The following is a 13,507-nucleotide window of genomic DNA, read 5'->3' as shown; positions in this document are numbered from 1 at the left end:
TATATATATATATATATATATATATATATATATATACACAATGGTAAAAAGAGGGATATTCCAACAGACTGTATTGATGCTAACTGGCCTGTTCCTGAACATAATGTTGCTCACCTGTCACTGGGAGATGAATGGAGATAAATGGAGGTCTTATACCTTTCTGAGAACACAAAGATAATTTATTTCACTGGATTTTCTTTTTATATTTTGAAAAATATAGCGGGAAAAATCTTTTCTTCTTTTGGGGCACCCCTCAGTCAAGGGTCCTTAGATTCTTCCTAACTCCCCCCCAGAATCGCCCCTAGCGGTGGTCATTAGATGTCCCCTCTACAGGTACAGATGCTACACCTTTAATCACTGAAACTTCCTGCCTATCGCTTCTTTAGCGGTTATATTAAATATAAAGATTAAATATTTTAAAAACAAATTGGGACATAAGATCAAAAACAGCAGGTAAAAAAGCTAAAAAGTTAAGATAACTCAGGGCGGTGGTGGGAAGGCTGCGGAGAGTTCAGTGGCCTGTGTGGCCTTCCCCTCTGCCCAAAGGAACTCTGGGAAATGTAGTATCACTGAGAGGAAAGGGTGTTTTTATTTCCGTTTTAACATATTAGGGTGGATATTTATATATATATAAAAAAAAGTATTTGAAAAATACCAGGAAATAACAGAAATCCGTGATTCTGACATCATTGGTGCCTGCAGCATATTTCCTTCTTGGACTTCATATCCCAGGATGCTTTTCGTTTCTGCGCATGCGCCGTGAGGTCGGGCTGATAGGGGGCGAGACGATGAGAACCGTGATGCGGGAGGCGAGAGTGTGGCGGTGAAATTTGACATTTTAACCATGAATTGTTTTCTTTTTCTATAAACGCGGAGTTTTGGTTTCTGCGGAGGTCTGCGGGAGCAGCTCGGCGGGACGAACGGAGCCAGCAGAAGCTTTTTTCGGCTGTTTTTCCGGCGGAGCGGGGGCTCCCTGGTAACCGTTAGAGATTTTTTTTTTCTTCAGCCAGAATGCCGCGAGACAACAAATGTGCTCTGATCCAGAACATAGCGAAGCAGGCCTCCTTGGCGTTCACAGACTGCAGGGCTGCGGGCGGCGGCGTAGCGGCGGATCGGCTCCATGAACTCATCTCCTTGGTCACCTCCGTCCGGGCCAAAGACCTCAAGATCATTCCGCCGAAAAGCAAGCCGAGCTCCGGAGCTGCTGCCTCTCTCGGCCCCCCGGTCACCTACATGCACATCTGCGAGACGGAGGTGTTCAGCATGGGGGTGTTCCTGCTGAAGGCCGGGACCTCCATCCCGCTGCACGACCACCCGGGGATGAACGGGATGATCAAGGTGCCTCCTGCCGCTCCTCTGGTGCCCGGGTCAGCCGCTGCTGCTGCTGCTGCAGCTCCTCACCTGAACACCTGCTGTCGACCTGACCAATCACAGACAAGCTGAGCGCCACGCGCTCATTCTGATATGGTGTCAAATTTGGCCCACAATTGTTGAAAGGAGAGGATATAGACCGCGGAGTATTAGGGCCAGGCTAGAGATTTATTTTCTCTTCTATTTCGAGAATAAAGTCGTAACATTATGACAATAAAGCCGTAACATTACGAGAATAAAAATGTGACATTACGAGAATAAAGTCTTGATATTACGAGAAAAAAGTCACGAGAAGTCATAAAATTACGAGAATAAAACCGTAACATTACGAGAATGAAGCCGTTACAGTATGAGAATAAAGTCATGATATTAGGAGAAAAAGTCACAACTAGAATAGTCATAAAATTACGAGAATAAAGTTGTAATAAGAGAAAGAAGTCACGAGAATAGTCATAAAATGAGAATAAAGTAATATAACAAGAAAAAAGTCACAACGAGAATAGTCAGAAATTTACTAGATTAAAGTCGTAATATTAAGAGAATAAAGTTATATTTTATAATTCTTCCAAGAAGCACTTTCTTTTTACGTCTTTATTCTTAAAATAGAAGAAAAATAAATCCCTAGTCTGCCCTAATACTCCTAAAAACCTTTGATTTCTTATTTGGAAAAAATTATGTCTGAAACTAACAAGTAATTTGAAAAGCGATTAATCTGTCGGTTATTTTTTCAATTAATCGATTAATAAAATGTACAGCCAATGGTTCCTCGAAGAAGACTTTTTGGAAAATGAAAGCAGGTGAAACTAAAACTCCTCCACGTGAAGAGATCTGGATTCTAGAGCAGATTGACAGACAGAAAAGATTTTTTTTAACTTGCAAAATGTTTAGTTTTACTTTTACAATAGCTCTGTCAGCTAAAGGCATGTTTTTCTATTTTCCAGTTTACAATTAATCAATCACTGAATTCGTTAACGATTATTTCAATAATCGATTAGTCAATTAATTGTTTCAGCCCTAGAAAAGATGCAACCTAGAAATGAAACTTTTAAATATGTTAATTAAGATAAGGTTTTGAGTGTAACTTAATTATATAGCGGGACTTCTTAGATTTCGTGATTTAAATTTTTTTTATTTATTTTTCATAAATGTTTTCTTCAAATGTAATCATTTTTAAAATAGATTTTATGTTTCCGTTTTTTTAATTATCAGATTAAGTTTGGCAAATTTCATTCTTATTCTGATTATTTTCACTTCGAGCCCGATCCAAACGCTCTGGACCAATCAAAATCCGGACGCTCACACAGACCAGTAGAAATGCGTCTCCTGCACAAGGGAAGAGAATGAAAGGAGAGATGTTTGTTAAAAGCCAATATAAAAGGAATAAAATTTGAAAATCTAAAATCTGTCAAAACTTTTTTTGGGAAAAAAAGTGAAAAAACAAAATCTCAGAAAACAGCTAAATTACTTTCAGACCGTTTTTGATTAAAACCTTTTTTAGTTACATTTTTGAAATGAATAAATTCTAATTTACCATACATGTAACTTCCACCAATAATGGAACAAAATTCTCTCCATATTCATCCTTATTTAAACAAACTTTAATGAAAGTATAAAAACTTAACCTGTTCATCTGTATGGGCTTTTAGTTTCTAACTAGAAAATCTATATCTATAGCTATATTTATGCCTGTATTAATGAGGAATCCTCCCGACATGAGGAAAACTTTTAAAGATGATTGATGAAGCAATGAGTATTAAATCCTTAAAAAACAAACGCAGTAAACAGACAAATTGAAACCTTTATTTCCACTTTTCTATCCAGTTTTTTGTTGTTGTTTGTATTTTTTGTAATTGCTAAAAGGACAACAAACATTTATAGATTTTAACCAAACAACAGATTGGATCATTAAAGAAAGAAGGAGCCGCGTTACCAGAAAGGAAGGGATATTGTTTATATTGTTTACTGGTTTTCCTTTTCTTAAAACCTTCCAGATCTTTTCTTCCATGGTGATCTTCACATCCCTCTCCAACAGGAGGGGTGAACTTTGCCTGTTTCTTATCATCAAGCAACAAAAACCTTTTTTTTTAAAAAAAGTCTTAGATGAGTAAACTCTGAATTTTTGGCCCCTGATTACTTTCAGTTTGTCATCTTTGGCTCCCATAGACGCCATGATTAAAGGTTAAAGCATCAGTGTAGAATGCTACGGAAGCCTTCAGGGGACAAAGCAGGATAATTGATCACAAACCAGCAGGATGGAATAAAAGGATCGTTTGAGTCGTCTGGAGGAGGAGTTATACTGATAAATATGGGACACAGTCTGAGAATGTTCTCAGAAAGCAGTCAGTCAGTCGGTCGGTCAGTCAGCTGGTTGGTCAGTCAGTCAGTCAATCGGCCAGCCATTCAGCAAATCAGTCAGTTGGTCGGTTGGTCAGTCAATCAGCCAGGCAGTCATTCAGCCAGTCTGTTGATCAATCGGCCAGCCGTTCAGCAAATCAGTCAGTCAGTGTGTTCAGGGTTACTAACTGCAGCAGAGACGTGTCGACAAGTCAGTCACCAGGACTTGGCAGGAAGTTGTCAGTCAGCTGACTTTTCCTCAGTGAGACTCGCGTCTCCACAGCTCCTCATAGGATCACATTCATAGATCTACGAATGTAGAGCCACTGCTGTTTCTATTCAGTAAAGTTCTTCAAAGGTGGACTGAGCCATAAGCTACTGGGTTCTTCCTCCCTTAATCTACGGAGAGAATTACGCTCCATCATTGCTGCAAGAAAAAAGTTCAGTAAAAATAGAAATTATAAATAAATTTCAATCCAGAAAACGGTTTGATTAAAAAAATAAAAAAAAAGCTTTGCTTTTGTTCAAATCTAGTTTTATAAATCTGATTTTCCCTTCTGGGGGCGGGGCTTCCTCTGGATCGAGGAGCGCAGGCGTGTTTCAATTGGTCTGCTGGACGTTAGCGACATCACTGCATCAGTCACTTGATTTTGCTTTAATTTGAGCAGCTCAGGAACACTTTGTTCATGGAATCAGATTTAGTTTAAAAACAACTAATTTATCTTCTTTCTAGCTCATAACATCTAATGAACTCATATCTACATCCGTTCACTCAGATGGTTTTTAGCCTGATGTGAAGCTCAGGTCAGCGTCACTCCTGGTTACTAAAGAGAAGGACTCCCTCCTCCCTGGAAGCCTGAATGTTTTCATGTTTTTTTTTCCATCCCTCTCTGTCGTCCCTCCAGGTTCTCTACGGAAAAATAAAGGTCAGATGTTTCGATAAGATGGAGAACAGCCTGACGGCGGTCCCTCAGTTCGACCCCCCCCCGGCCCCGCTGCAGGCGGCCGCGCTGTGGCGCTCCGTGCTTCGCTCCGTCGCTCAGTACGCTGAGGACAGCGGGCCGTGTCTCCTCACTCCTGTAAGGGACAACCTCCACCAGATCGACGCGGTGGACGGGCCGGCCGCCTTCCTGGACATCCTGGCGCCGCCGTACAGCCCGGACGACGGCCGGGACTGTCACTATTACAAAGTGCTGCAGAGCGTGGCGGAGCCGGGAACGGGCGCCAAGGTGGACCAGGAGCAGCTGGGAGAGACGGAGGAGAACGAGGGCTGGCTTCTGGAAATCCCACAGCCGGAGGACTTCTGGTGCGGCGGCGAAGCGTACCCCGGCCCTGTGGTGTCACTCTGAGCGGCGCCTTCTGTTGGGCCGGCTGATATCAGAGGACCGATGCTCCTGAACGCTGCGGCCGCCTTCTAGTTGTTTTATCTGCCGAACGATCATCATTAGAAACTAGCAGAGTACCTCCACATGGTGATGCCTTCATGCCAAAGCTCCTTCCTGCCTTATTTGTGAATATTTGTACACCTGAACGCACCCCTTCCTGCCTCCTAAGTGCCCACACTACATGGTAGAAACGCTTCCTCCTCCTGAAGCTTTAAACGTCTTCAGAGATGAAACTTCCTGATGCTTCCAGGTTCGTCTGAGAACAGAAAAAGCTGCTTTTTGTGATGTTTGATTTCCTCTTATTGTGACACGGTCCGGTTCCAGGTCCACTCAGAGTGCTGTGTTACACGCTATGATGGCGTGAAATCCCCATCAGCATCACTCCTGCCCTAACCTCTACCGTGCCTTCCTGTGTGCCCACGCTGTTTGCAGTAACGGCTGTTTTCCTGCGGAATAAATCTGCCAAAGATGGTGGACCTTCAGCGCTGCTCGGTTTGTGGGTCGCCTTGGAAACCGCCGGGGCTAAAATGGAAGCTAAGCTGGTTACTGACGTCTGGATCCCAATCCGTTCCTAACAGACCCACTGAGGTCCCACCCACTGTTTCATCTCTACGTGTCATCATTTTATTATTTAACTGTTTAGTTCATTATTCTAAATGTTGTTTGAAATATTTCACAGAAAGTTTCATTATTGAACTCTTCATGTTACAATTTAAATGTCTATTTTAAAATCTGAATCATCTTTTACGTAAATAAATAAATGTTCTTGTTATGGTAAATTTATTCTTCATGTTTTCTGGTCCTCTATTTACCTCAGCGATGACATCACAACGATTTAAAAGAAAGCATTTTCTGACCCTCCATTTGGTGTCTCCTGACCCTCCAGAGGGTCCCGACCCCCACTTTGAGAACCCCAGGATATCAACTTCCCATAAAATCAATAGTTCCACTGTTATAAAAAAGTGTATTATAGATTAAATGCAGCAAGAATGAAATGAAGTCTAAATAATTCAGTGCTGTATTTATGTCACATTAATACTTCTGCACATGTTTTGCCATTTGCAACAGATTTTTTAAAAATACATACGATTTTTTTTCCTATATTCTAAATATTTAGAAATGTTGAAGTATCTGGTTCTAGATTATTTGAATAAAATAACAGCCCTATCTACATGATTCAAATATATTCTGAAATACATTATTTAGTAATTTACTGTCTGATTAAATAAAATGTCGAATTAAAGCAGTGTCATTTAAAACATGAATGTATTTTAAAATGAATTTGTTCTTTTTTTGAATAAATTCCTGAGCTGATTGATTCTCTGTGTTCCTCCAGGCGCTCAGCCGGCTGCTGCATCGCTGTCTGTTTGCTTCACACGTTAAAATGTTTGGGAAATCCTCATCTAGAGCCGAGCAGCTGGTCTGTAGGTGAAGTATGGAGTGAACTTTGATCCATTATTGTTGCAAGCGTTTTATATATGGAAATTAGAAAATTGTATATTTCTAATTTCCATTTACAAAAAAACATTTTTTTTGCAACAATAATGGAACAAACTTTACTCCATATAATGTCCTGATGGTTATTAATGGGACGCTGGGGCCTCGGTTCGTTTTTAGTTTCTTTCATATGTAAAATTATTCTGACAACTTTTTCCATGTTTCTGATAAGTAAAGGACATTTTTAACAAAGATCCCGCTGCTTTAGATCCCGGGGCTTTTGACAGGGTCAGGGTTTGGATCAGAACTGAAAAGGTTCTGGTTCCCATAATAACCTGCCTAAGTGGTTCTGTTGGTGTCAGTATCATGGTTCTCATTTAACTGGACCAGGTTTAGAAATGTTTAATGTTTCTTGGTTGATTTCCTTTCAATTTCCTTTCAATAAAATTTCCTTTCAATAAAATGACAGATCACCTGTAACCCGTTTGAACGGATAACCAAATGAGGATAAATGCTGCACTAATAAGCATCATGAAGCTGTATTTAAAAACTACATTTTAAACAAACGTTAGTAAAAGCTGGAAATCAGCTGGAAGCCTGTGGATTTGATCCAACATTCATCAGAACTTCTGCTTCAACCGCTTTCAGGTCTCCTGAGAAGAATCAGAGAAGAAGTCGGTTTAGGTTCTGCTGACATCAGCAGGACTAATCCAGCATGAAAAAATTAAATTTAACTACAATTGTGTTGAAAGAAGGTAAATATTTCCACTGCTGTGAGCAGATCAGTAAATAAGCTGCCAATTGAATAAAATGATTTATGTTTAAAATAAAAACATTCCTTTTCCTTAAATGTATGATCTCTATACTTCAGGGACAGAAATCTTCGTACCATTGGGAGATCATTTTACTTAGCTGCTCATATTAAGAACAAACACATTTTCTACTACTTTAGTTTTCGCAGCGTAAAACCATGGAGCCGAGGGCAGTATAAAGGGATCCAGAATCTAAAACACTGCTAAACTGATTCAAAAAAGGCCAGTTTTCTTAAAATAAGTGGTTTTGTTTTGGATTTGAGTAGAAAAGTAAAATGATCTGATCAGATTTTTGCATTAGAAATGAGAGAAATATCTCAAATATTGGATTCTCATAAATCAGAGGACAGAATATTTATCTCACCTGAAGGGCAACAGCGCTTATTTAACTTACATGTGTGTAATATTTAGATATTTGCATCATTTGCTCCTCTGGGTGGATCTTTTATCATAACTACTTAATTTTTGCTAAAACTGTCTCCTCCCGGCCTGTGGGTGGCGCACTCCACCGCCCGCTGTCTTTCACAGCCAGTGGCTAGTGTTGGCAATGCTAACGCTAACCACAAATTTTCACGACGTTCTCCCTTATTTTCCTGTTTTTGTTTTTTGTTTTGGCCTAAATCTTGGAAATGAGGCGCACCGATTATCAGCCGTCCGATCGATCAGCCTCGATTTGTTTCATTTTGATAAACCGATATTTAGATGTGAACCCGATCTCATCCGCTGATGGTATCTGGCTCTTTGAAGATCTGAGAACCACACACTGTCAGTGAACTAGGATTTCCATCAGAGAGCAGAGATCTGAGATATTTTTATTGTTCATCTGCATATTGAAGGCAGGGCTCGATGTTAACCATCGCCCGATCGCCCGGGGAAAGTAGTTTTTATTGTCGGGAGAGTACAAATTTCATTGCACTTGCCCGGTGGGCAAATGCAATGATCGCAAAAAAAATATTATCACTCAAAATGACTTTAAAATCACCGACATTCCCTGAAAATGACTCACAAGCGTTGCCGGCGCCATTTTTGTTGTTTTGTACAAATGATTTTAAAAAGTCGTGTGATTTTCCGCTAGATGGCTTGATTCAGGTCTTGGGGAGAGAATTCTGCAGAGCAGCAGCTGGATGATGAATTTAATTTATACTATAATACACACTAGATTAAAAATGATCAGTCAGGGATTAGGAAAATAATAATAATTGTCTGCGCATAGTGTAAATATTTCTATGGCAGTCTTCTGTACAGTGATGCAGGTCATACATTAAAAAATGTTCATTAAATTTTTTTCTCTTAGACATTGGAGCGGTGCATTTAAATGTTATAGAGCTAAACATGTTAAATTAGTGAGTAGTAGTGGTGTAAGTTTTTAACCTGTCAAGTTTTCTTTAGATTTTTAACATTACAATTTATATTTCTTAAAGCACACAACAGTTTAAAGCAAAGTTTAGTTTGAAAAGAATGTGCAGGAAGGATTGAAAAGCATGTTATCACGGTAATGTAGGATTGAGTTCATTATCTGACGCATGCATATACACACCAGGAACCTGGAAACTTACTGAATTACAAAAAAACATTTAAAAAACAAACATGTTTCATTGATATATATATACAAAAAAGAATATTAGGAACTATATTTATTAAACATTATACTGGGCAAGTAAAAATTGTTTCTGGGCAAATGAAATGTGAAAGTCACTTGCCCAAAGGGCAAGTGGTAAAAATCCAGAGGGTCAACCCCTGGAAGGTGTCGCATGATTTTACAACAACAGTCGGTTTTAGGGATATTTTAGGGATTCTTTTCAAAGGTCAAATAACTCAGTATCGGTTAAAAAATCGGAATAAGGACCTGATTCTTTTTAAAGGTCTATAAAATCAGTATCAGCTCAGTCAGTTTCCGATCACTTCAGCCTACGGTTGCTGTTGATGCAGAATCCTTTTCTGTGGATGTTGCCATGGTAACAATACATAATTATTTAGGTTGTTTGGAACTATCAAACAATGATCTATATACTTTCAGTAAAATAGTTACTTTTATTCTGCAGATGGACGTTTTGATTTTGTTTTTTCCAGCTTTTATTGTCATTCCACCTTCACAGTACAGAGCAATGAAATTTAACCCATCCCACTGGGCAGTGGGCTGCCATTGTGTGGCGCCCGGGGAGCAGCGGGCTGCCATTGTGTGGAGTAGCAGTGGGATTCAAACCTCTATGTTGCTCAAACCACTAAAGGCCACTACTCACCGAGAAGAGCAGTCCAAGTGTCAGAAATGGGATTTGAACCCACGCCTCTATTGGAGACCTTAACTCAGCGCCTTGGGTCGCTCGGCCATCTGTTTTGAACATTTTATTGATTAAAAAGTTGCAGCAATGATCTTTATGGACTTTAAAATGGCCGTTTGACCTGAGAGAAGGAAAGGAATGTGACTCCTTTCCCTCTCAGTCAGATGGAGGAAGGAGACGAGCTGCAGGATGCCAGCAGCTGCTGAGGGATCCTTTCTACCAGCTCCATCAAATAGTTCAACATTATAGGAACCTAAACCTGATTTATTCTGTCTTCATCTGTGGGAAAATGAAGCAAAACTCTTTGTTCACATTTGCTCGTTTGAACGTTTTCGATCATAATCCTTGTTTTCAGTGAAACTCTTCATTTAACAGCAGATTAAACTGAAAACCAGAATGCCTTTGATAGGAGGAAGACTTTGATCAGACTAGTTTATGTTTTAAATCTATTTAAATCAATGTTTTACAGGCTGTCATCAGGGAAATTAAACCATTTAACTATTTCTCACTTTAATAACAATTATCAAACAATAAAAACACACTTTGTTGTGAAACATTTAAACGAGCGACTGTATTTAATCCTAGAAATAAAAAATATCCTGCAAGAATGTATGAAAATAAATGATCTAAAATAATAAAAAATAATGTAAATAATAAATAAGGAACCTTTATATACTGAATAAAGTTTGATTTAAATAGAATATGTATTCCAACGGGAAATTAACTCCAGTCTAGTGTGATGAATATCTATGTGGTGTTATCTATGGAAATAGAAATATCAGACTTTGCATGTTTCTGATTTATACTTTAAAGTACTGCATGTTTTTTTAGTGCAGAAATTAAAATAAACTATGGAGAAAAAATATCATCTTTGAAGAATTAGTATTTTTTATCCCACAGAAGAAAAAAAAAAGCAGCATTTGCAAAGAAAACGCAGAAATGTGGCGATTATTTCCGCTGCGTGAAAAGAAGCATCGATCCTTTTAGTTTGGAAATAATTAAAAATAACTAAAGCATTAATCAGTAAATCATTGCTGGTTAGTATTAATTAAAAAAGAATAAAAACTTTCTGAATTTATGCTGTTTTATCAAGTTTTCCTCTTTGGGAGATTTTCATCTTAAATAAAGAAGAATAACGAAAAAGCTGCATTTCATTTCCGCTTATTTTTAAACTCATTATTAAGAGTTTTTAAATGATTTTCAGGCTTTTATACATATATATATTTTTTTACCTTCATTTTGTTCAATATTTTGCGGTATTCCGAGTTTGGCGATGAAACCAAATGTAGAAGAGAAAAACAGAAATCTAAAACAGGAATCAGGAATATCTTTTTAAAATGTTCTGGATGTTTAAACTGAGCGTGTTTCTGCAGTGATCCAAAGCGCAGCCGCGTCCAGCTCCTTTCAGCAGGTCTGCCTTTAGATCAGTGCCTGATAATAACCAGAGGTGACATTAAAATAAAAAGTGAGTGGGTTTAAACTCTGAGTCACACACGCCAAAGATGACGCAATGAGGGATTTGCCCAATAAAACTTTCCAACATCAAAAACAGATCTATAAATTCAGATGAGACAGTCTTCCTCTGTCCATCTGAGTAAAACAACAGCAGGTTTGTCTTCATCATCATCCTCCTTCATTTAATAAGCTTTAAAACACAGCACAACAAAAAGTCCACATATTTACACCTTAAAACAGACACATGAACAATGAATGGAGTGACACCGGAACGGATGTGTACAAAAATAGAGATTTACATTTTAAATGGACAGATTTACATGTTGCATTAGAAGCGTCCTTGAATCGGTCGGTGCACAGAGGAGACGCGCAGCAAGGCACTGAGACACACTCATCATCAGACACATTAAATGGAATAATAACTTAGACGGTGACATTATTGCCGTTAATTTACATCAACAAACACACTTTTATTCTTCTGTTCATGTTTGCAGACAAACTGCTTGGCCGGAGCGTCCGTGCGCGTCCAGCCTGGCTGTGCGTCAGGGCGCACTGCTGCGTAAAAGTTCTGCGCCCCGCTGCGTAAAAGTTCAAAGCGCTTTCCTCCGCTTCTCCGGTTCTTCTCTGAGAGCAGCTTCCTGAATGCGGACCTAAGAACAGATCCCAGCGGATGCGCTGATGCCGCCTGACGGCCGCTCCAACACGGAGCCTCCAGAGGAGGAGGAGGAGGAGGAGGAGGCCGCGGAAGCCTTCCTCTCCTTCTGCCGCAGGTGGATCTTTGTGTGTCTCTTCCTCTCGTCGCTCCGGGCGAACTTGCGGCCGCAGAAGTCGCAGGCGAACGGCTTCTCTCCGGTGTGCGTGCGGATGTGCGTGGTGAGGTGGTCGCTGCGGCTGAAGTTCCGCATGCAGATCCGGCACTGGAAGGGCTTGTGTCCGGTGTGGATGCGGATGTGTCGGGTCAGTTCGTCGGAGCGGGAGAACCGCCGGTCGCAGCCCTCCGCCGGACACGGGTACGGCCGCTCGTGGACGGGTGTTTTGCTGGGTCTGTTGGGATACTTTCTGGGCCGCAGGATCGGCCGGAGGGGCAGGTTCTGGGGGCTGTAGGCGGAGGACAGCCGCGGCTGCCCCGTTTCTGAGCCGCCGCCGCCCGGAGCCCCCAGAGTAAAGTTTCTGATAGTGTTGAGCGGAGTCAGAGGAGGGGGGACTCGGAAGGTGTCCAGCGGACACGGGACGAAGGGCTTCCGGTCCGGCATAGCTGCCGGGTGCATGTCCCGCTGGCAGGCCGGCTGGAAGAAGCCCGGGTAGTCCGGGATGATGGGGAAGAGGCCCGGGGCGTCCGAGCCGCTGGGCGGCTTGGGGGAGGAGTAGGAGGGCGGGGGGTAGGAGGAGGTGGCGGACAGGAAGGCAGAGGGGTCCTGGTACACCTCCCCACAGCCGGAGGAGGAGTAGGGGGGCGGGGGGGAGTACAGGTGATGGTGGTGGTCCAGGTCCGCCTGGCTCTGGGCCGCCATGGTGCAGCTCAGACCTCCGCCGGAGAAATGATGCGGGGATCCAGAGGATGCCGGAGAGGAGGAGGCTGAGGAGGAGGGAGGGGGGGGCGGCGGCTGGGCCACGTTGAAGATCCCAGAAACGATGTTAATGACTCCCTCTGGGTTCCAGTTCCCGGGGTACTGGGAGTCGATGGAGAACTTCCCCATGTAGGTGAAGGTCTGGTTCCGATGGGCCGCGGGCTGAGAGAAGCCGCTGGAGTAGGACAGGTCCATGGAGCTGTCTGCGGAGCACAACAAACCATGATTCACCCACCACAGCAACACGCTCTCCTCATCAGCACCGCTGCTCCTCATCAGGGAGGAGAGCAGAGAGTGACTCCCTACCTGCTGCCGCAGTCAGCGGCTCGTAATGCGCCCCCAGCTCTGCGCTGGGGAAGATGGCCACAGAGGTGGGCAGACTGCTGGAGAGCTCATCCACGGAGTACACGCTGTCTGGATGCACGAACCCTCCGAGGTTCACCGGAACTTTCTCCAGAGTTTTCGCTGTCATGGTCTCTGCTGTGGGAAGGAGCGGGTAGGAGCGTGGAACCGGGCCGGACCGGGTCACAGCTGCACCGGGTCTCTGGCTGCCTGTGAGAGGATGGAGCTGCGCTTCATCAGACTCACTTCCAGTCTGACTTTGGTCACGGAAGCGGCCGCCCTGATACTACTATGTATATATGGGAAACCTTTTGAATGCACCTGCTACGTCATTACCCAAATATGGACAGGGAGGGCCAATACGGCACGCGCTGCGGGTTCTGATTGGCCGCGCGGCTCCGTGACGATTTCCAAGGGAATCACTAGTGAGTGGAGAGCCCGCCGCTGCAGGACAGATAACGATCTGTTTCCACCTGCTGTGGAGCGACACCGAGGTTCTGCAGAACTTTACAGCCTGGTACCGG

The 13,507-nt window shown here is 42.3% G+C and overlaps 2 protein-coding genes across 2 annotated transcripts; one reads left to right on the top strand and one right to left on the bottom strand.

The window, feature by feature from the left end:
* Window positions 1–770: 770 nt before the first annotated feature.
* On the top strand, window positions 771–5,873 carry ado (2-aminoethanethiol (cysteamine) dioxygenase). Its single transcript, XM_015379292.1, has 2 exons — window positions 771–1,338; window positions 4,611–5,873. The coding sequence occupies exons 1-2, from the start codon at window positions 1,012–1,014 to the stop codon at window positions 5,052–5,054; spliced, it is 771 nt and encodes a 256-aa protein (XP_015234778.1). The 5' UTR covers window positions 771–1,011; the 3' UTR covers window positions 5,055–5,873.
* Window positions 5,874–11,503: 5,630 nt separating this feature from the next.
* egr2 (early growth response 2) lies at window positions 11,504–13,249 on the bottom strand. Its single transcript, XM_015379308.1, has 2 exons — window positions 12,948–13,249; window positions 11,504–12,844 (listed from the first exon to the last, which is right to left on the bottom strand). Exons 1-2 carry the CDS (start codon window positions 13,111–13,113, stop codon window positions 11,724–11,726), a joined length of 1,287 nt encoding a protein of 428 aa, XP_015234794.1. The 5' UTR covers window positions 13,114–13,249; the 3' UTR covers window positions 11,504–11,723.
* Between the last annotated feature and the right edge of the window lie 258 nt (window positions 13,250–13,507).

This window comes from Cyprinodon variegatus, unplaced genomic scaffold, assembly GCF_000732505.1.
Source record: "Cyprinodon variegatus isolate N-32 unplaced genomic scaffold, C_variegatus-1.0 Scaffold189, whole genome shotgun sequence".
NCBI classification, from domain to species: Eukaryota; Metazoa; Chordata; class Actinopteri; order Cyprinodontiformes; family Cyprinodontidae; genus Cyprinodon; species Cyprinodon variegatus.
This window is presented reverse-complemented; position numbering and strand designations above follow the sequence as displayed.

What these genes read in the sequence shown, in the direction of transcription:
- egr2 (XM_015379308.1), bottom strand. Translation starts at nt 13,113, where the DNA reads ATGACAGCGAAAACTCTGGAGAAAGTTCCGGTGAACCTCGGAGGGTTC. An exon ending in GCCGCTGACTGCGGCAGCAG is followed by an intron (nt 12,845 to 12,947) that starts GTAGGGAGTCAC and finishes TGTGCTCCGCAG; the next exon opens with ACAGCTCCATGGACCTGTCC.
- ado (XM_015379292.1), top strand. Translation starts at nt 1,012, where the DNA reads ATGCCGCGAGACAACAAATGTGCTCTGATCCAGAACATAGCGAAGCAG. An exon ending in GGATGAACGGGATGATCAAG is followed by an intron (nt 1,339 to 4,610) that starts GTGCCTCCTGCC and finishes TCGTCCCTCCAG; the next exon opens with GTTCTCTACGGAAAAATAAA.